At 34.1% G+C, this 22511-nt stretch overlaps 1 protein-coding gene across 3 annotated transcripts in view; it reads left to right on the forward strand.

Annotated features, from left to right (window-relative positions):
* Positions 1 to 22511, forward strand: part of HMCN1 (hemicentin 1) — a 455102-nt gene that overhangs the window by 349681 nt on the left and 82910 nt on the right. For all 3 annotated transcript variants that reach the window (XM_015121897.3, XM_015121910.3, XM_028851450.2), the window contains 13 exons: positions 1454 to 1550; positions 4801 to 4962; positions 5714 to 5827; positions 5941 to 6143; positions 6428 to 6509; positions 6650 to 6781; positions 7130 to 7279; positions 9294 to 9453; positions 11622 to 11746; positions 11974 to 12157; positions 12766 to 12863; positions 13738 to 14016; positions 21705 to 21901. In XM_015121897.3, the coding sequence (XP_014977383.3) occupies positions 1454 to 1550; positions 4801 to 4962; positions 5714 to 5827; positions 5941 to 6143; positions 6428 to 6509; positions 6650 to 6781; positions 7130 to 7279; positions 9294 to 9453; positions 11622 to 11746; positions 11974 to 12157; positions 12766 to 12863; positions 13738 to 14016; positions 21705 to 21901 (1983 nt within the window). The remainder of the gene's footprint in view (positions 1 to 1453; positions 1551 to 4800; positions 4963 to 5713; positions 5828 to 5940; positions 6144 to 6427; positions 6510 to 6649; positions 6782 to 7129; positions 7280 to 9293; positions 9454 to 11621; positions 11747 to 11973; positions 12158 to 12765; positions 12864 to 13737; positions 14017 to 21704; positions 21902 to 22511) is intronic.

Here is a 22511-nt window from a genome sequence, read left to right on the forward strand (position 1 = left end):
AGAGCTATTTGACTTTGCATTTTGTAATAATTGTTTTTGACTTTTAAAAATAATGTTATTAGCTTATAAATATTATATTTGTAAAAATAACCAACCATCAAAGGTATATGAAATAAAATTCTTCCTCCTCATTCTATTCCCACTACCAGAGATTACCACCATTAATAGTTTTGTGTGGCTTTTTCCAGAAATGTTCTACACACACACACACACACACACACACACACACACACCTCAATTGACTACAATATGGTCTTTGTGGTAAAAATTGTATTATAAACAAATCATTATTGCAATCCTTTCCATTATATATTTCAGGTGGTAAAATTCTAAATGGTAGAAAGTTCCCTATAGATTTAAATTTGTATATAGGCAAAATGTTGACAATAGTAAAATTTATGAAGATCACATAAATATCCTGGATTGTCATTTACCAGTGGTGTGTCCATATTCTTCTTTTCACATGTCCTGAAAGAAAGGCACTTATAGAAATAATACCAGTTCTTTTGTTAGGATACAATCTGATAAATTACTTTTGAGCAAAATAAATACTATTCTGTTGGCTCAAGAATCCAAACATAACCATCAGTGTACCCAACATAGGACATATCTCATGGAATTCCTTATTCAAAAGAGAATGAGGTTTATTACCTATAAATAACCTTAAATTTTCAAAGTATCTTCTAAATATTGTGACTGTTTCCATGTGATAATCATATAGCCTCTACCAAATACTTCAATGGTTCTGTGTCCAAGTCCAAAAGATATATAGATGGATAGAAATTTCTATGTAATAAAATGAAGAAAACATAATTGTTATATTAGCTGCATAAAACAAACCACTCCAAAACTTAATGACTTGAAACAATAAGCATTTATTTAGCTCACAAGCCAGCTGGTTTGCTAGATGATTCTTCCGGATGTGGCCTTGGCTGACTTTGCACACATATCTGGGACCTCAGTTGCAGTAACCTGTGATGATTCCTCCCATGATCTCCACCCTCCAGCAGGCTAACCCTGACTTCCTCACATGGTGCTGGAAGGATTCCAAAAGAGTAAGCAAAAGTGAATAGGCCTCAGTTTTGAAATGACTGTCACTTCCATCACGTTCTGTTGACCAAAACCGGTCATAAGACCAACAAATTCTACTTCCTGATGGGAGGGGTGTCAAAGTCACAATGCCAGAGGCAGAGAGAGGCAAATGGGAGAATAATTTGGGACATTTTTTCTAGTCAATATCCCACAAATATGTATAGAATTTTTCCTGATTGGAAATCTTAGTAAATATTTATTTGATTTACCTAATAAAAGCTAGCATCGGCACTAGTATGTACAACACTTTTTTCTATCTGGTATTAAGTAGAAATAATATATATTATTCTAAAAAAATAGGAAAATATGACAAGTTGCTTTATTCAAAATTTCATTTGGAATTTCTTCATTTTTCCCTTAGATTCTGAATACTCAAATAATAGATATCGGCAGGTATGTGTGTGTTGCTGAGAACACAGCTGGGAGTGCCAAAAAATATTTTAACCTCAATGTTAATGGTAAGAACTCAGTTCCAAAACCATCTGTTAGGGTATGCCTGGAAAAGCAGAAAATTTCTGTTTTAGATTATGTAGGCTTATTTTGTGTTTTTTAACTTACACAATGTGAGGAGCCTGTCCTCATTCAATCCCCTCTCTTCTTTCTTTCCATGATGGCTAGTATGATTTATAAAGTATAAAACTTCCAGGAAGACAGTTTTTATATTACTTCAGTCTCTCAAGAGACAATAATTACTCCTGCATATTTGAAAGGAAAAACAGAATTTAAAATATTAATGATTACAAGTTTATAAAGTTACAAGCAAATACAGGTCTTCTACTCATAAAAATGTATCCACTAGTCCTGATTGGGACTGGTTTCTGTCCTTAAGTGCAGAATTCATGTTGAGCTATGTCCTCTAATAACTAATATACTCCCTGGAGAAGAAAAAGTACTTTGTGGAGTTAAATAATTCCTTTAAAACTACCAGCACACCTAAATGATTCATCAGACTCTTAAATACATGTTAGACACTCCATAAATACCATTTTTTGCTAAAAAACAAAGTAGTTGAATATCTACTGCAAAAGAGTAGTTTTTATTTTGTGAGATGCTGGTGCTTCCAGAATATTAAATTGGAAATGGTGAATAATCATTATAAAAGATCTCCTTTACATAGGTAATACACACATAGAATTCCAGCTCATTTTGGAAGTAACTGAAATTTGAAATGTCACAAAAAATTTCTGCCTTCAAAAGGACTTTTATGTAGCATGATAAATATTCTTCTTTGGTGTGATATGTAGTGAGTATTGGTATCTAGCAGTATTTGGTGTTTGTGTAACAGATATTTGAAACACTTTTATCTTTTTAATTCCAGTACTTAGCACAGTGAGTAACACACTGTAGATACTTAATAAGTGTCTTTGAAGTTTTTTGAATGGATAATCTAACCAGAGCAGGAACACATGTGTTATGAATTCTCAGGAAGAATGAATTAAACAAACAGAATCATTGTGAAAGCACACATTCTAATCTGTAAAGTGCAGTAAATATTGGAAAACAAAATACTGATTGGTTTTCCTGATTGCTCAAGGCAAAATTCATTTTTCCTTCTCTATGACAAAAAAGCATCTTGTAAATACCCCAATTGTAGCAGTTCCATATGTTGCCTTGTGTTATCTTCATATATCTGTATCTTTGCCTCTATCCTATAACTTTATTGTAAGTGCTCTAGGCAGATGGTCATATCTTACTTATCTTGGTCTCCGTAAACCTAGAATGGTGCCTATAGTTGTGGTAGTTGCTAACTAAATGTTTTCTGCATGTTTAGTATATATTTTTCATAATCGTTGTCTTTTTGCAATGTGCAGTAGAAACACCTGAAGTGGGACAGTGACTTGTGAGGAAGTAATCACTAGTGTTTTACTACTAAGGATTGGAGTTCAGGAATGTGTTTCTTCTTTTACCAGTTAATGATGTTTTCAGTTCCTGACGGCAATCAGGAACTCATTATTTAAATATTGGAAAATTTATTTGAGGGGAAATAACGTAAATTATTTTCATGCAAAACAATACCATTTGTTATCTCCCTCTACAACTATGCTTGCTTCCTTTGTACTCCTTCAGTCTGTTGGTATCTTAGGTTTTAGCTCTTTTCACTCTCTCATAGCCAGCTTAATTTTTGTGGAACAGTGTTTCAATCACTTCTCTTAGCCCATGGCTTCTCATCACTCTTGCTCAGGAAAAGCTCAAATCTGCATATAACAACAAGGACAACAAACTGACTGCTTGAAACCTACCAGGTGCTGTGCCAAATGTTTTATATAGGTTATTTCACTTCATTATCTCAGTAACCATATGTGCTCAGTAACCATTTTATGCCTCCCTTGGAGGTGAAAAAGGCAAACGAGGCTCAATGAGATTAAGTAACATACTCAAAGTTAGACACAGCTTGCAAATGCTGCACCAGGATTTTAATGCAGGCAATTTTATTCCATAAGTTTTATACCTGCTTCTCTCTAATACCTCTCACTAAATTCCACATCTGTACGCTACCTGCACTTAGGTAGCTCACCATGGCTGAAGGAAATCTTGAAGTCAGGAATATTGATGTCATTGTAAATTCATAGTACCAGCTTGAACTGAGCTCTCCATGCTGATTACGACTTGTCGTTTTGTCTCTACACTATAGTGATTCTCTTAAACCTTCACGCCCTCCTCAAAAATATCAAGTGGCCACTGTCTTGGTCTGCTCAGGCTGCTTTAACAAGACCAGACACTGTGTAGCTTAAAGAACAGAAATTCATTTTCTCAAAGTTCTGGTGGCCAGAAAGTCCACAATCAAGGTACTGACAGGGTTCGGTGTCTGGAGAAGGCTCTCCACCTGGCTTGCAGACACCTGCTGTGTCTTCACGTGGCCTCACATAGCCTTTCTTCTGAGCATGCTTGGTGAGAGACAGCCAGTTCTCTGGTGGCTCTTCTTAAAGGACACTAATCCTAAGGAATCATTTGACTTTAATTGCTTCCTTAAAGGCCTCATCTTCAAATACAGCCACACTGGGACTTAGGGCTGCAACATATGAATTTGCCGGGACAGAAACAGTCAGTTCATAACAGCCCCCTCTCACTTTCTCTCAGTAAATACACTTTCACCTTCTCTTTTGCAGGGAAAAGAGAAAGCATATTCTAGAAATCCACCTCAAATTCCTACCATCAAATTAAGAGTACGGACCACATCTGTTCCTGCCATTTCTTTCTTCCTTCTTGTTAAGATAAGAGAAATGCATTGCTCTACCTTCCAAAGGCCAAGGTCTAACCTGACTCTAGATCCCTGCCCCATTATCTCCTTAAAAAACCCACCATCTCCTCCTGTCTCTTTAATATTGAAATTCTCACTATTATCTCCTTCTCTACAGCACTTAAGTAAAAATAAAATATTACAAGATTATTCAAATATACTTAATAAAAAGCACATTAGGTCTCCTTTGTACATTGACAAAATTATCTTAGCAATTGTCAACTATGTTTTACAAATAAAATGCAGAGTAATTCTGTCTGAAAATTCTGGTGCTCTCTTTCAATTGGGAAGAATAAACTCCAGCGTGAGTTTGATGAAGTCATTAGGGAATTCTAAGACAGCCAGCTAGATAATGAATAGAATCATTAACTCAGTCCTTTAGCAGAGTATAGTGGTTGGATTTATATTTAGTAAATGGGAATATATGTTGATAACACCTGCTTTCACTTTTAATACATTTACTATTATAGTTCCTCCAAGTGTCATTGGTCCTAAATCTGAAAATCTTACTGTCGTGGTGAACAATTTCATCTCTTTGACCTGTGAGGTCTCTGGTTTTCCACCTCCTGACCTCAGCTGGCTCAAGAATGAACAGCCCATCAAGCTGAACACAAATGCTCTCATTGTGCCTGGTAAGGAACTTCTTATTATAAAGTAGGCAAAATTTTCTCATCTTTATTTTAATACACATGGCATTTCAAATTAGTCTCTTTCCAAACTTTTTTCGTGCTTCGTTTATTTGTTCACAGTAAATGCCTCTCTTTGCTCATTTGGGGTCATTAAGATTGTGTAGACTTCTCTGATTTTAGTGGGAATGTACAAATAACAAAGTCTCCTTCAAGAAATGATACAATTTAGAAAGAGAACAGCTTTGAATGGCCTAGTAATACCAAGTGGTAGATGGCAAATAGTACTTTCATTGGATACATCTGCTGGTTGTTTAAATCAATCCTAAAGTTCCTTAAGGATAGATGATAGACTAGATAGATAGATAGATAGATAGATAGATAGATAGATAGATAGATAGATAGATAGGACACCTCAGCGTTTTGGGAAATTTAAACCTAGAAAACACTTCTTAACATATTTTGACCATAGTACAATTACTGTTTGCTCACCAGAGCCTGTATCAAACAGTTTTACTGTCCATGTTTGGATGCTGCAGAGAAAAATTCTATGAATCTCTTCCTGTATAAGGAACTATGTGAATAATAAAGGAAAGATCAAAGAAAACTGATCCAATCATTTTATTTTAAATAGGAAGGCTTCTCTATAAATTTTACTCTAAGGGGAAGGATATATGTTGCTATTTATCTGATTGGTAAAATAGTTGTTAGAACAACCTGTATACCACTCTACAATTTGCATTCTATTTGCCTACAGGTGGTCGAACTCTACAAATTATTCGGGCCAAGGTATCAGATGGTGGTGAATACACTTGTATAGCTATCAATCAAGCTGGCGAAAGCAAGAAAAAATTTTCTCTGACTGTTTATGGTTTGTTTTTATTCTCTTCATAAAATTCTTTTATTTTAAAACTGGTATTCAGTGTTTTCTATCTGAGCACCTTAATGAAAAAAAAAAAAAATCCTTCTGTTTTCTTCCCTCAGTGCCCCCGAGCATTAAAGACCATGACAGTGAATCTCTTTCTGTAGTTAATGTAAGAGAGGGAACTTCTGTGTCTTTGGAGTGCGAGTCGAACGCTGTCCCACCTCCAGTCATCACTTGGTATAAGAATGGGCGGATGATAACAGAGTCTACTCATGTGGAGATTTTAGCCGATGGACAAATGCTACACATTAAGAAAGCTGAGGTGCGTCTTTTATTCTTGTTTGAGTGTCATGACACCTTGGTGGGGCGGTGGAAAAGATGCTTGGAAGTTGCACTTTCCCTTTTACTACAGTGAAAAATGATTTTCATTAAAAAAACATAGCGAATACCATTGACTATTTTTATAAAAAATAGCAAGATTGCAGAAGGCAATTAGAACTGGGGCACTGAGCATACAGATGACTGATGATTTAATCTAAATGCAAACAGTATGATTGGTCATCTATAACTTAATGGAGCACATACAATAGTATCTTTTTCTTTTAGGTATCTGACACAGGCCAGTATGTATGTAGAGCTATAAATGTAGCAGGACGGGATGATAAAAATTTCCACCTCAATGTATATGGTGAGCATTTGCCTCTAATACAACTCTTTTTCCCCCAGATATGCAAATGAAAGAAAGTGTTCCAAATTAGCTTAATGAGGACAAATAATTTTCTTCTGTTTTTTGTTGTTGTTGTTGTTGTCGTTGTTGTTTTTTTACAGTGCCACCCAGTATTGAAGGACCTGAAAGAGAAGTGATTGTGGAGACAATCAGCAATCCTGTGATGTTAACATGTGATGCCACTGGGATCCCACCTCCCACGATAGCATGGTTAAAGAACCACAAGCACATAGGTAAGTCAACCATGCATTTTTGTGTGTGTGTGTTTTTTCTTTTACTCTTAATTCACTAGACTTTTCAAATAGCACATTTTAAGTACCATGCTCATAGGGGTGTTTAGTTCAAGAAGCCTAATGCACTGAAATACAAATTTACAAAATAGACTCATTGTAAAATGATTAATCATTTTATAAAGAATTTTTTTCTTTTTTTAAAAAGACTCATTTAAAATGAAAGTACACTCGGAGAACTGTTAAGAAATACATTTATCACATAAAGCAAGACATTTCATCATGAATTTTAGAGATGTTGCAGTTTAAAGGTTTTTTAAATGTTTTATTGTGCTTTGTTTCTACCTCTAGAAAATTCTGACTCACTAGAAGTTCATATTTTGTCTGGAGGTAGCAAACTCCAGATTGCCCGGTCCCAGCGTTCAGATAGTGGAAACTATACATGTATTGCCTCAAATATGGAGGGAAGAGCCCAGAAATATTACTTTCTTTCAATTCAAGGTATGTATTGTCCACCGTGATCTATCTTCAATTTCTTTGTTATTCCATTTATGGTACAAAATCCACATTTAAAGGGATCAGTAGTAATTGATTCAACATATCTTTAGATCATCAAAAACTATCATCAGTTTTCTGTCTTGTATTTACCAGTAGATTCTGTTTTCATGGAAATGGACATAAACGTGGAAAAAAGAATAGTGGAAATTTGGTAATCTCTACTTTTTCCAATTTTCCATTTCCACTTCCATTATTATCTTTCTATAGAATATATTCTACGGAGTTATACTTATTTTAAACTGGTATAATTTATTTTGATGCTAAGCTTATAGATCTGTTCTCATTGGTATAGATAAGATTTAATTCACAAAGAAGTTGTACTATGATCTGACCATAGGTAAATTAGGTAAATTTGAATGAATGATGAATCTTATACTATTTTAAGATGATAATAAGGAGCAGTTCATCAAATATTTAATTAATGCCTACTATGTTCCAACATAGTATTAAGCATTTCAGGGACAAGTTGTTTTCTTTTGATTTTCAGTAAACCCTTTGATTATTACATTTGGCTCAGTATTGAAACTGAAATGAAGGTCTAACTTGAAACTAAGTTGAAATACTTTTTATTCCAGTCTTATTAGGGAAATAATTTCTCATAAATTATGAATTCTATTATGAATATTATGTATCTGTTGTGTGCTCTGCTAAAGATAGCTCCAAAAAAATACAATTAGAAGAATTAATTTCACAGCTATCAGTAGGTCTTTCTGTGATGATTAGTGATGCTTTGGGATTTCAGAAGCTAAAGGAAAAACAGCTAGTTAGAGATTCAGTATCAGAAGTTGCATATTTAATTATGTTTAATGCATTAATAATAACAGATGCTAATCATGAGATATGTGGTAGAACTAAACATTTTACTAGATATTTATATACTTTATTATGTCTTAGAACTAGAAATAATATATGTATATAGGACCTAGTCCAGTGCTTGTCATATATTAGATACTCATTGTAGGATGTCTCTTATTACTAATGTTCTTATTGACTCAACTTCTTTAATACTCTAAATTCTGCAAATGTGGTATAATTATTATTTTCTGAATGACTAAAATTAGATTTATAGAGATTATTCAGTGATGTGCTGGTAAATGTTTAAGAATTGTCTCTCCAGACAAAAAGATTATGATTTGTAGCCAATTGTTTGCCAGTGTCCATGGTATAAATATTCCCACCATGATCTAATATATACAAGATTTCAACCTACCAAAGGGATGTTACTGAACACAGAGTGGGGAAAACATGTACAAAATTGGCTTTGTGACCTGGTGTGAACTACTTTCTGCACATCACTATGATCATATAGAATAGAAATTCAAACATGTTTCTATCTGATACCATTGGCAGTATTTTTATTACACAATATTTCTCAGTGAAATCAAAGTGAAAACCAAAGATGGCTAGAAAAAGAAAATAGAAACTATTGCCTCTTCAGAACTACAATAAACCTATCAATTTTTCAGAATAAATAATAATTAAATTCAATAATGGAGAAAGAAATAACCAACTTAGATACTTTCCTCAGATCTTTATGCCAAGGTTTTATAAGACAGAGTCTATAAGTCTAGCGAATTAAGAGCAAAAGAAAAACACACACACAAAAAATGCATGGCTGCCTTACCTATGTGCTTGTGGTTCTTTAACTGTACTATCCATTGAGGATTTAATCTAAGAGTGATTTAATTTGGCCAGAAAGGGTGATCACGAGGTAGCTCTATCACTAACCTCTATGACTAAATAATTATATCAACTTACAAATGCACCAGAAATATTGAAGAGTTCCTTTATCTTCATCATTTAAAAGTAATTCATGAAGATAACAATAGTTTGATCTTGAACCATAATCTACAAAGAATATGAACTAGAAATGGCATATTGTTTTATGACTCTGTTATATTTATTAGAATTTATATCCTATGTCTTGTTAATGAAATTCCTAATTATTTCTCCAAAGTTCCTCCAAGTGTTGCTGGTGCTGAAATTCCAAGTGATGTCAGTGTCCTTCTAGGAGAAAATGTTGAGCTGGTCTGCAATGCAAATGGCATTCCTACTCCAGTTATTCAATGGCTTAAAGATGGAAAGCCCGTAGCTAGTGGTGAAACAGAAAGAATCCGGTATGTTTAAAAATAACCTTCCATTATAAATTGTAAGGCCTTCTGCAATGCTTTATGCTTCAAATTTCACATGAATAATAATACCAAATTCCATCCCATTGGAACTTAGCTATCATTATATTCACAACGAAACAGAAAACTTTTGAGAACTGGACATAGACATTCTCCTTAGAGAATCACTCAGAATTGTGTATGTTTCTTATCTGTTAACTCTGTAATGTTAATTAACTCATTAACTTTGACTAACTTTAATTAACTCATTAACTGTAATGTTAACTGTTGCTGATTTTGTTCTTGTAATTTCAGAATGGTTATACTAAAGCCCATGCCATAAAAATAATTAGTGCTTTCCTGCAAATGCCAAACCAACTTTATCTCACAAATGATTCATCAATAATTCTAGATATGATTTTGTATGCTGAAACAACCAAACTGTGTACATGCTATACTAATTGGCTCCTTTTGAGAAAAGATACAATAATGTCATAACTGTTATAGTGGTTTGTTCAGATGCCATTTTCAGCTGACACTTGTTACCCATGCAACAAACCACATAGACTTGGACATGCTATCCTGATTGGCTCATTTTGAGAAAATATACGATAATGTCATAACTCTCATAATGGTTTGTCCAAATCCCATTTTCAGCTGGCACTTGTTACCCATGCCACAAACCACATAGAGATGGAATAATAATGTGGTAAGGGCCTCCTCCTACTTTCAACAACAAATTCCTTTGGAAGGACAATCTGGAATTTGATATTGTACTAGATTTTTCATCACAAAATTCCATTACCTACACCAGATTAATTATATGCATAAGTAGGCATTAACTACATGTATTGTAGACTTTAACATTTTGGACCAATATGTAAATTTAAGGGTTTGGAGTATATTTTCTGGTCAATAAATTGAATATATATAATTTAAAGAGATAAATGTTATTTTCTTTGTATTCATTGTGTATTAAAATTTCTAGTCTTTTAGAGGATACATTTTAACTTTTATTTCTCTGGTGTGAACATTTTTGAGTAAATAACAAGTATTTAATTATTTTGTTAAATCAGCTGGTATTTGCCATATTTCAGACCAAGTACATATTCGATGGCATCTAAAGATTTTATAAGGGATATAAAGATAAGATCTTTTATATATGGATATCTTTTATATAAGATAGTATTTGTAGCTAGGAATTTGGAGTCTATCATTCCTTCTCCTACATTAACATTCTAAATTTACTTATTCTTATATCTTTATTATTCATTCATTCCATAATATGTATAGATTTGTAGGAAGAACAGTTTGTCAATCAACTACAATAGTTTTTCCAAAGTCAGTGTACTACTTTTTTTGATCACGGCAACTTGCTTTTTGCTTATTAATTTAATTAAACTCATGCAATTTAAAAAATTTTAGTTTGAAAAAAAAACACAACTATATCCAAGATAATAACATAGCTCTCAATAAACATTTAATAACAAAATATAATAGAAATGGAGCTTTTACTTTTGACACAGGGTGATTCTAATGAAATCACTATCGTACAACTGTAGATGGCAATTTAATCTCTACCAAAAACACAGGAAATTTTGATTTGGAATTAATGGTGTGTGAAAACAACCAATAATGAAATAACCTTAGCTCAGAGATCTTTAATTATCTCATTGTACATTTATTTTTTACTATTATGTAATTCAAAAGAAAAGCTTTATTTAGCAACTTGTAGAAAAAATGTTTGCAAAATATAAACACATATATTGTTGTCACAATTTAAATGATCCTGTTCTGTTTTTATTAAGGTATTGTTTATAACTAGATTTTTATGTGTAATTTTTTCAGTTTCTCATTGTCTGTAACAGTCTTCAACTTTCATGCCAGAATTTTGTATAACATGAATTCGAACCTTATTTTGATAACTAAGAATACAGTATTCTATCTCTGAGAAAAACATGTCTTTGCCTGTGATTTGAATAGAGAAGTATTCCTGATTTTGTTCGTTTTCTTTCTTTCTCATAAGGAAGTGGTGGATATGAGACTCACTACTGTAGAATTTCAGTTGGTTGCTTGAATTTTCCATCACTTTCAGCAACTGATTTTTAAAAGGCTTTCATGTACTTAGTGCAATAGATTCAAACTCATTTCAGCCCCTGTTACGATCTTTTCCATAGTGTGAGCGCAAATGGCAGCACATTAAACATTTATGGAGCTCTTACGTCTGACACGGGGAAATACACATGTGTTGCTACTAATCCCGCTGGAGAAGAAGACCGAATTTTTAACTTGAATGTCTTTGGTAAATATGAAATATCCCCCTCTTTGGATAGTGCTGCCTTAAGAATCTACCAGTAGAAGTGAAGGTCCAGCAGCAGGTGTCTGGAGCATTTCGTTTTAAATTTGATCCCTCCGTTATTTCCTTTTGGGATACAATTTTGAAATGAGAGCAATTGTAGTTGAAATTATTTGAACTAGTAATACATAATACATCCATTTTCCCTTTCCCTCACTTTCTCCTCGACACAGTTACACCTACAATTAGGGGTAATAAAGATGAAGCAGAGAAACTAATGACTTTAGTGGATACCTCAATAAATATTGAATGCAGAGCCACAGGGACACCTCCACCACAGATAAACTGGCTGAAGAATGGACTTCCTCTGCCTCTCTCCTCCCATATCCGGTTACTGGCAGCAGGACAAGTTATCAGGTCAGCTTTTATTGTGTCTGATTTCCTAAACAGATGAAGTAACTGTGATTGTAGACTTTTCCTTCATTTAAACAGTGTTGAAGAAATGTTTTTTTCTAAGCCTTTACAGTTTTTTTCTCCTTTAAGTATATTTTTAGTAGAGGGAGGACAACAAATATACACTTGAAATGATTTTTTTATCCTTATTTAATTGCTTTCATTTTTTAATAAATGTGTAAAGTGTTCTTTTATAGACAGGTTTGTTATCACATATGTATTTCCAGGAATTACTGTTTTAGCTAAAACTTTATGTGGCGAGGTAGTAGGAAGATGCCTACTATGATAATGTGATTTTCATGTTAGCAGCACTCTCTATTAATATATATTTGAAAAATATTCACCTCTTAAATTGTGCTATATTTCCAGTGGTTTATTGTCATTGCCTAATCAGCTTTGTAGAATAAATTGCATTTGAGGCCCCTATATTTTGTGATGGATGGCTATAAGCCTCATAATTAAAATTTCCCAACATAAATTACCACCTATAGCCTATTTATAAATCATAACTATTTTATGTGTATTTGTTGCATGGGATCACGTGATGAAATGTTGGATCAATTGTTCCTCAGGATTGTGAGAGCTCAGGTGTCTGATGCCGCTGTGTATACTTGTGTGGCCGCCAACAGAGCTGGGGTGGATAATAAGCATTACAGTCTTCAAGTGTTTGGTATGTGTCACAGAAATGACCCTATTACTTTACTATGTCAAGTATTAAGCAACAGACTTATCTTCAGAAACTGACTTCCTCAGAGATTTAGAAATCTGATTTTATCAAAAAGGATTAGTGAAATAGGATCTTACTGACTAGAGAATGTATTTTCTTCCAAAGGGTCCATATTATTGGACCATACTGTCTGTCTGTCAAAATACTCTACTGATCTAGAAATTTGCAATAAATCAAGTCTAATTTTTTGAAATAGCATTTCAATCCAGACATGACACCAGTCTTTTCACGTAAAGAAAAAGTGAAAACTTTTCTAACAATATTAGCAGCTTGTTTAGAGTATTCAAACTATGAATGGATGTATGTGAATATATGCATGTGTGTGTATGTATATATATGGAGAGAATGCAATACCTTCCATTTCGGAAATACTGAAGTTTGCTGATCCACATTTCTCAATCCCCAAGAGCACCTCATTTAAGTAACTCTTTATTATAATCTACAAATGACTTACTCTATAACTTGATATTATTTTATTTATACTGTATAAAGTAGTTAAAAGAATACTACTAAAACTATTATATACATTACAACAAATTAGAGAGATGGACCAAAGAAGTTGAAAAATCACCAAAATTTAAAACACATTGTGTGTTCTGTAAGAAAACAATTTTTAAGTTTTATTACTAATATTTGGAAGGTTAATAATTAGCATACCTAATAGATATTTTTATTGTAAAGTCCTTAATTACACAATTTTAAAGTATATATTTTTATCAACCACAGAAACATTATAGAATTATTCAAATGTTTTAATTTAAATTGATCTCAAACTACAATAGACATCCAAATTTTGCCCATGTTGTTTTCTATGTAGCCCCACCAAATATGGACAATTCAATGGGGACAGAGGAAATCACAATTCTCAAAGGCAGTTCCACCTCTATGGCATGCATTACACATGGAACCCCAGCTCCCAGTATGGCCTGGCTTAGAGATAGCCAGCCTCTGGGGCTTGATGCCCATCTGACAGTCAGCACCCATGGAATGGTCCTGCAGCTCCTCAAAGCAGAGACTGAAGATTCGGGAAAGTACACCTGCATTGCCTCAAATGAAGCTGGAGAAGTCAGCAAGCACTTTATCCTCAAGGTCTTAGGTATGTAAACATTGTGGTCAATGTAGAATAACTGGAAAATAAGTGATAGTGAATATTTAGTAAAAAAGTATAATTCTTAGAATCAGTTGCGATGAGACAATTTTTTGAACAAATTTTATTGCATTTTTATTTCTTTTATAATTCACTTTGACTTACTCTCATCTGAAGCATGTTAAATTTAAATTGTATTCTTTATCTGTCTGAAGAGATGAAAACTCCAGCTCATAAAACATTATTCATTGATAAAATCTTATAACCCATTGATAAGTAGCTTTTTAAACTTTTGCCAAGAATTGAAACCACATCTGATTATAGAAATTTGATGAAAAAGCATAATATGGATACTATTATATATTATCCCAGCCTTTAAATAATCCAGTCTAGAGATTATAGCTGGAATAATCATTTCAAATAGTCTAGTTCTATTTATTCTTATGTGCATTTAAATACTTAAAATATGTATTCCAATGTTCTCAATGCAACAGTTTAAAGAGAAAACACTTTTCTTTGAAGTAAAAAATGTTAACCTCCGAAGACAAAGGAAGATAATGAAATGAATTATTTCAATAACCAAGACCTTTTGGCATTTTGTTCGATTTTTTCACTATGAAGCAAGTGAGACCCCATGCTCCTTACATAGCAGAAAATACACCCTACAGAGAAGAGCAGAAGTAATTTTGGCAAGAGTCTTGGTTTGGTGGAAGTTAGCATATGTGTCAGAGTGTGTCATAATCTTTCTCAGAGCACCTATTAAAATTTAATTATTTGTGTAACCCTAAAATTCTGCTTCATCCCTAGTTAAGCTTTATGAGGGCAGATGTCTTCTTATTGCTGCATTCCCCGTGCTTAGCATGACATTTAATACATTAGAGATTATTAATGTGCTATTTGTTGGATTAAATTGAACCACATTAGTTACTTTCCAGATGGATTAAAGGGAGTTTCGTCTGTAGAGGGAAACAGAACAATGATTCTCTGGAGTAGATGCTACTTCCATAGAATGGAGGCTGAGAGTAAAGGAAGTGCTCCAGGATATTTAGAGGCAAAAGAAAACTACAACCCAATATCCCTTTTCAATATAGTTGCAAAAATCCTCAACAAAATACTAGCAAACCAGATTCGACAGTATATTGAAAAGATCATTCACTCTGATCAAGTGGGTTGCATTCCAGGGATGCAAGGATGTTTTAACATACACAATCAATAAATGTGATACATCACGTTAACAGATAGGACAAAAATCATATGATCATTTCAATAGATGCAAAAAAAGCATTTGACAAAATTCAACATTCCTTCATGAGAAAGACGCTCAACAAATTAGGGATAGAAGATACATACCTCAACACAATAAAGACTGCTTATGATAAATCCACAGCTAACATCACACTAAACAGGAAAAAGTCGAAAGCCTTTCTCCTATAAGGTCTAGCACAAGATAAGGATGCCCACTTTCTCTACTTCTATTAGACATAGTATTGAAGTCCTAGCTAGAGCAACCAGGCAAAAAAATAGACATCCAAATTTGAAAGAAGTAAGTCAAATGCTCTGTTTGCAGACAGCATAGTTTTATATATAGAAAACCTCTAAAGACTACAGCAAAAACTCTTAGAAATGACAAACAAATTCAGTAAAGTTGCAGGATACAAAATCAACATACAAAAGTCAGTAGCATTTCTATTTGCCAACAGCAAATTATCTGAAAAAGAAATCAAGAAAATAATCCCATTTACTGTCAGCCCTTCATATGTGTTGGTTTCACATCTGTGGATTCAAACAACTGCATATCAAAAATATAATATTCATTGGATGTGGAATCCGTGGATACCAAGGGCCAACTTTGTATCTATGGGTTTCTCAAGGCCTGCTGCCAGGCTTAATTAAGCATCTGCAGATTTTGGTATTCACAGAGGGTCTGAAACCAATCCTCTGGAGATACTGAGATACAATAGCTATCCAAAAAAAAAAAAGATACGTAAGAATAAATTTAAACATCAGTGAAATAAATTGAAAGGAAACAAATAAATGGAAAGATATTTCATGTTTATGGGTTGGAAGAATTAATACTATTAAAATGGCCATACTCTCAAAACAATGAGATTCAATGCAATTTCTATGAAAATACCATTGACATTCTTCACTGAATAAGAAAAAAAAAAAACCTAAAATTTGTATGGAACCACAAAAGACTCTAAATAACCAAAGCAGTCTTGAGTACAAAGCTTAAGGCATCAGACTACCTAACTTAAAAATATGCTACAAAGCTGTATTAATCAAAACAGCATGCTATTGGCATAAAAACAGACAGATAGACCAATTGAGCAGAATAAGGAGCTCAGAAATAAATTCATGCATCTACAGCCACCTGATTTTTGACAAAGGTCCCAAGAACACATACGGGGAAAGGATCGTCTCTTCAATAAATAGTGCTGGGAAAATTGGGATGCCCACATGCAGAAATATGAAACTGGACCTCTATCTTTCACTGTATACAAAAAACAAGTCAAAATGGATTAAAGAGTTAAATGTAAGTCCCCAACTACGAAACTACTAGACGAAAACACAGAGGAAATACTTCATGATACTGGACTTGGCAAGGAGTTTTCTGGATAAGACCTCAAAAGCATTGGCAACAAAAGCAAAAATAGACAAATGGTATTATATCAAAGAAAAAGCCTCTGCACAGCTAAGGAAACATTCGATAAAGTAAAGAGACAACCTACAGAATGGGAGAAAATATTTCAAACTATACCTCTGATAAGGGGTTAATATCCAATATATATAAGGGACTTAATAGCAAAAAATGAAAGAGCACAATTTTAAAATGGACAAAAACCTCAGCAGACATTTCTCAAAAGAAGACATGTAAATGGCCAACAGGTATATGAAGAAAGCCTCAACATTACTAATCATCAAAGAAAGGCAAATCAAAACCACAATGAGATACCACCTCACTCTAGTGAGGATGGGTATTACCAAAAAGACAAGAGGTAACAAGGGTTGGCAAGGATGTGGAGAAAAGGGAACACCTGCACACTGTTGGTGGGACTGTAAATCAGTATAGCCATTATGAAAAACAGGTTCCTAAAAAAATTAAAAATAGAACTACCATATGGTTCAGAAATCCCACTACTGGATATATATATATATATATATATATATATATATATATCCAAAGGAAATGAAATTGGTATGTCAAATAAATCCACGTTTATCACAGCACTATTCACAACAGACAAGATATGTAATCAACTTAAATGTTCAACTATGGATGAATGAATAAAGACAATGTAGTAGATATACACAATGGAGTACTATTCAGCCATAAAAAAGAGTAAAATTCTGTCATTTATGACAACATGGACGAACCTGGAGAACATTAAACTATGTGAAATTAGCCAGGCACAGAAAGAAAATACCACATGGTTTCACTCATGTGAAATTTTAAAAAGTTGATCTCATAGAAGTAGTGAATAGGACAGTGGTTACCAAAGACAAGGGAGATGGGGAGTTGGTCAATGGGTACAGTTACAATTAGAAAGGAAGAATGAGTTCTGGTGTTCTATTGCAAAGTAGGGTGACTACAGTTAACAATGTACTATTGTCCCTCTCAGAATAGCTAGTAGAGAGGAATTTCAATGCTTTCACCACAAAGAACTGATAAATGTTTGAAGTGATGGAAATGCTAATTACCCTGATTTGATAATTACACAATGTATACACGTATGGAAACATCACATTGTACCCCCTAAATATGCATAATAATTATGTGTCAATGAGAAAAAAAACAAACAACTGTGTGTCTGGGAGGTGCAGGGTGGGATTGGGTAGCAAATTCCTGTGCATCAATTCACAGAACGTGAGGAGTAAGAGGAGATGACATAATGTGATCCTGTACATTCATTATTCACATATCAAGTATTATTGAATATACATTATATGACAGGTATGTTTCTAGCCATCATTTAACTATCATTATGAACATGTATGGTGTGGCAAACACAAAAATGCATCACTAAGAAAGATATGATCTCAGCCCTCAACTTCCTGCATCTGTGGAAGACAGATACGAAACAAGTAATTACTTTTCAGCGTGATGAGGATTATGTGGATAAAATAACAGATACAAAACAAGTAATTACTTTTCAGCGTGATGAGGATTATGTGGATAAAATAACATTCTGTGGGATGGTAAATTTCAGATTCGATCTCCTCAAGCATAAATCTGAGCCCTGAAGAGTAGGACTGTAGAGATGAGTGGGGAATTTTATATACATTTCTCACCTAGAGATTATACAATTTGAATTGTCAATTTACACTCCCTGAAACTGAGTGTAAGAGGAAGAGTAGCAAGAGACAAGACAGGAACTATATATGGGCCGAGGACAAACTATGCAAAGATCTGAGAACTTTGAGGAAGTTTGGACCTCATTATCAAGGCAATGGAAGAATCTTAAGGAGAAATATGTTACAGACGGATTTCACTTCCAAAAAATCCCTCTGACAGAGTGAAAAATGAATTGAAGAGGCTGCTGTATTCATACAGCCCTGTAAATGCAGGGGCCTGGTCTAGCATGTGGCAGGGGGAGGGGGGGAGGGGAAGAAAGAACCCAGGAGCAGAATCATAGACTGGTGCATTTCTGGATGAAGCAAATTAAGGAGAAAAACAACAATGTTATTCTTAGTGGAATTCTTAAAGAACAGCCTGCCATTTATAAAGTTGAGTTTATAAGCAATAATTTCTCAAAACAGATTTGAAAACGGGCTTAGAAGAACGATGAGAAGTTTTAGCATTTCAGCATCTGTTGAAAATTAATTCCATTAAACTCTGGAAAGTTCTTCACTTGAAGCAGTGCTACCACTCAGAATGCAAACATCTTAACTTGGGGAAATATTCTTTATTTAATTCTATCCATGTGGTGGGGAGGTATCATGGTATATTAGTGGTTCTGAAAAGTCCAATGTGGCTAGACCACTGAAAACAAGGGAGAGCATTATACAAAATAGGGGGTTTTCATAGGGCCAGGTCATAAAGGACTTTGTTGACCACATTAAGAAGTCTGCTTTTTATCCTGTAACAATGAGAAATCAGTCAAAGTTCTAAAAATGGAATAACAAATAGAACTACAGTTTGAGAAGAGCACTCTGGCTATAAAATGCAAGGCTACTTGGACCAGGACAAGAATGGATTCTGAGAGACCAGTATAAGGAATTGTGCTTGGCTGTGAATTACAGAGTTGAAATACGGCGAGTTAAACAAAGTACTTTCGTTTTTCTCACTGAGATGGCTGGAGGTAGGCAGTTGTTGCATTGGTTCAGCAGTTCAAATATTTTCAGTTCTTTTGAACCTTTACAACATGGTTGTTTGGTGATCATGCAGTATCTGCTCACCCCTAGCATAACTAGATGCTGTTCTAGATGCAACAATAGAGCAGGAAACTAGGAAGGGCAAAGCATTGCCCCTTTAGAAAAGAATTAAGACTTTCTTACAAGCCCCACAAAACCACATCCACCTACATCTCATTGGTCAGAACTGTCATATATCACTCCATCTACTCCATCTACTCTCTGCTAAAGAGGCTGGGAAATGTAATTTGTTTAGCACATTGACAACCCCAACAAGATTTGAGTCTGTTAATCAGAAAGAAATCAGTAATTTTGGGTAGGCACCTACAACCAAGAAGAAAAAAAACATTAAGTAAATGGTATTGTAGCTCAAATTAGAGTGAGGGAGATGAGAGAAAAAGGTGTATTCTGGAAATAAGTCCAGTGGAAGTATTAGGACTTGGTTGTGGATTGGAACACAAGGAAGTGATGAATAAGGTATCAAGGATGACTCTTAGTTTCTGGCTTATGTGACTAATTGGCAAATTCATCACCTAGATGCAGAGAATACTGGAAAAAAAAGAAACAGGTTTTGAGAAATAAGACAATAGATTCAGTCTGAATACATGTTGAGTTTTAAGTGGTTTTCAAACATCCAAATGGAGATGTTTATTTGATAATTGCATTTAGGAATCTGGAGCTCAGAAGAGAGTCTAGGCCGGAAATGTAAATTCTGGAGTTATTGGAGTATAGACAACTCTTAATTCTGCCCAAAGTACAGGATATATGGACAAAACACAGAGTAAAATAGGTCACAATCACTTAACACAGGTAAGATCTGGACAGTCTGGGGTTTGAACCACTCAAGAACATGTTAATACTATTACTGCTGCTACTGTTTTAAATCTAGTGATTATAAACTTTGGGGTGGGGGCAGCGAGCATGCCAAATTAATCTTTGTATTCATGGTGACTGACATATATTAAATAACCAATAAGTAAGAGGATTGAAATTTTATAATTGGTTGAGAGAATCAAGAAATGATTTATGGTTTTCACAAAATGAACTTGAGGACAATATAACTTTGATGGTACTTCAGCATGCTCGGTTGGGGTACTATGAGGAGCAAGAAAGGACTGAGCTTGTTGACGGATTTGAAGTTTAGGTTACATATAAGTATGTTAAAAGTTAATAATGACAACGATAGATTTACACCATCCTGTGGAAGCCTTGGAAACCATGATGAGTTTTTATTTAATTTTAGGAAAGCAGATTTAGGAAATTTGAGGAAGCAAATTTTAATAATACCAGCAGCTGGGGTATAAACACTGCAGCAGTAGTAACTTTTTAAAAATCTTTAATTGTAAAATAAAACATACAGAAACACACAAAAAAGTGTATAATGTATCTCACTGACGCCACACACGGATCCTATTAGGTAAATAATGTTGGTATCCCCATTTTAGAGGTTTGCTCAAATACATGAAGCTAATAATTGTTGACACCAGCATTCAAACTTAGACTCCAGATCTTCTGCTATGAGTCACCGTTCTAAACTATGTGCCTTATTAAGGAAAAACAAACCTGCTAACCCCTGGAGCTGTCCAACAGCTATTTTGGCTGCCTTGTCAAATACTAAGCTGGAAGCTTGAATTATGAAAATGTCATAGAAAACTCGAATGGTCATTGTAAGGGGAATGTGTTTTAAAGGAATTACCAAAGTTGGTAGTAGACTAAAGAATCTTAATGTTTCTTCCCAGTGTTTAGATTGTTTGACCTTCTCTTGAGAAAGGTAATTTTAGAAGTATAAGTAACAAAAGAGGAAGTTACTGCCATCCAGACATAACAAATGTGTTTTATACAGAAATTATCTCCAAGTGTAACTATTTTTTCTTCTGCTTAGTCATTGTTTCCTCTCAAAGCTCTTCGTGGAAAAGATGACAGCAAAATTCCACAGTATTTACACATTGCTTTTGTAGAAACTATTGGTATTTAAAGATACAAAAACATAGTAACATGCTAAGTCCCTCTCAAAAAAAAAAAAGTGGCACAAGTTGGGTTTGGTTTTTATTGTTTTCAAATCTTTCAGTCAAGACTGCTCTAATTAACTGAGTTCGATCTGTTGTTCTATAATTACATGGTAATGAATTGCCATTCACTTCATTATCTCTTATGTGTATGATCCATCCCTTTTGAAAGTGTGTCAATGAGAAACGGTAATGACATCTAGGAATTATTTCACTTTCCTTGTTCTAATCAATTTTTATGTGAATGTGAATTTGTGTTGGATTTTCAAGTTTTTCTAACGAGAAATATTTTATGAAATAGAGGGTTTATTATTGTTTTTTATTCCCTTTAAATAGAACCACCTCACATTAATGGATCTGAAGAACATGAAGAGATATCAGTAATTGTTAATAACCCACTTGAACTTGCCTGCATTGCTTCTGGAATCCCAGCCCCTAAAATGACCTGGATGAAAGATGGCCGGCCCCTTCCACAGACAGATCAATTGCAGACTCTAGAAGGAGGAGAGGTTCTTAGAATTTCTACTGCTCAGGTAAGTGTCAAAGTTCACACAATTATTTTAGGTTAGGTCAAACTTCTCATTTGCTAATATATGAGAACTGTTAAAGAAATCACGTCTTTGAATCCTTATATATCACAGCTCTGTGTAACTTGAGCAGGATAGATTAGTCCTATGATATGCATGATTGGGTAACTTAATTAAAAGGAAGACAAAGCAGTATCATATTAAACTCTGAAGAAAGCAAGATACCTTTCCATTAACTTTTGCAAGTTTTCACAGTGCTATAAGTGTTAGTATATTTCCCGAAGTTCTTAATTTGTGTTATGTGGCCCTTAATGGAACTGGCAAAAAGCAATCTGACATGCACATATATAAGGTTTCAAAGAACACTTGATCTCCAAAATGAACTAGCAGATATGGAAGTCTGAAGATATAAAATTTTTCAAATAATGATCAGTTCAATAAAACTGACTGGTTTAGTTTAAGGAAATGGATCTGAAATGTGAATATATTAAAAGAGAAGTGTGCCTGGGATGTCTTATTGTAGCAATCTTCTATTCTACTAATAAAGGCAAACCTTATGTTGTAATTATTCTCCATCTGAGCCCCAATGCCATCATTTATAAACTGGGGATAAAAA

This window comes from Macaca mulatta, chromosome 1, assembly GCF_049350105.2.
Source record: "Macaca mulatta isolate MMU2019108-1 chromosome 1, T2T-MMU8v2.0, whole genome shotgun sequence".
Lineage (NCBI taxonomy): Eukaryota > Metazoa > Chordata > Mammalia > Primates > Cercopithecidae > Macaca > Macaca mulatta.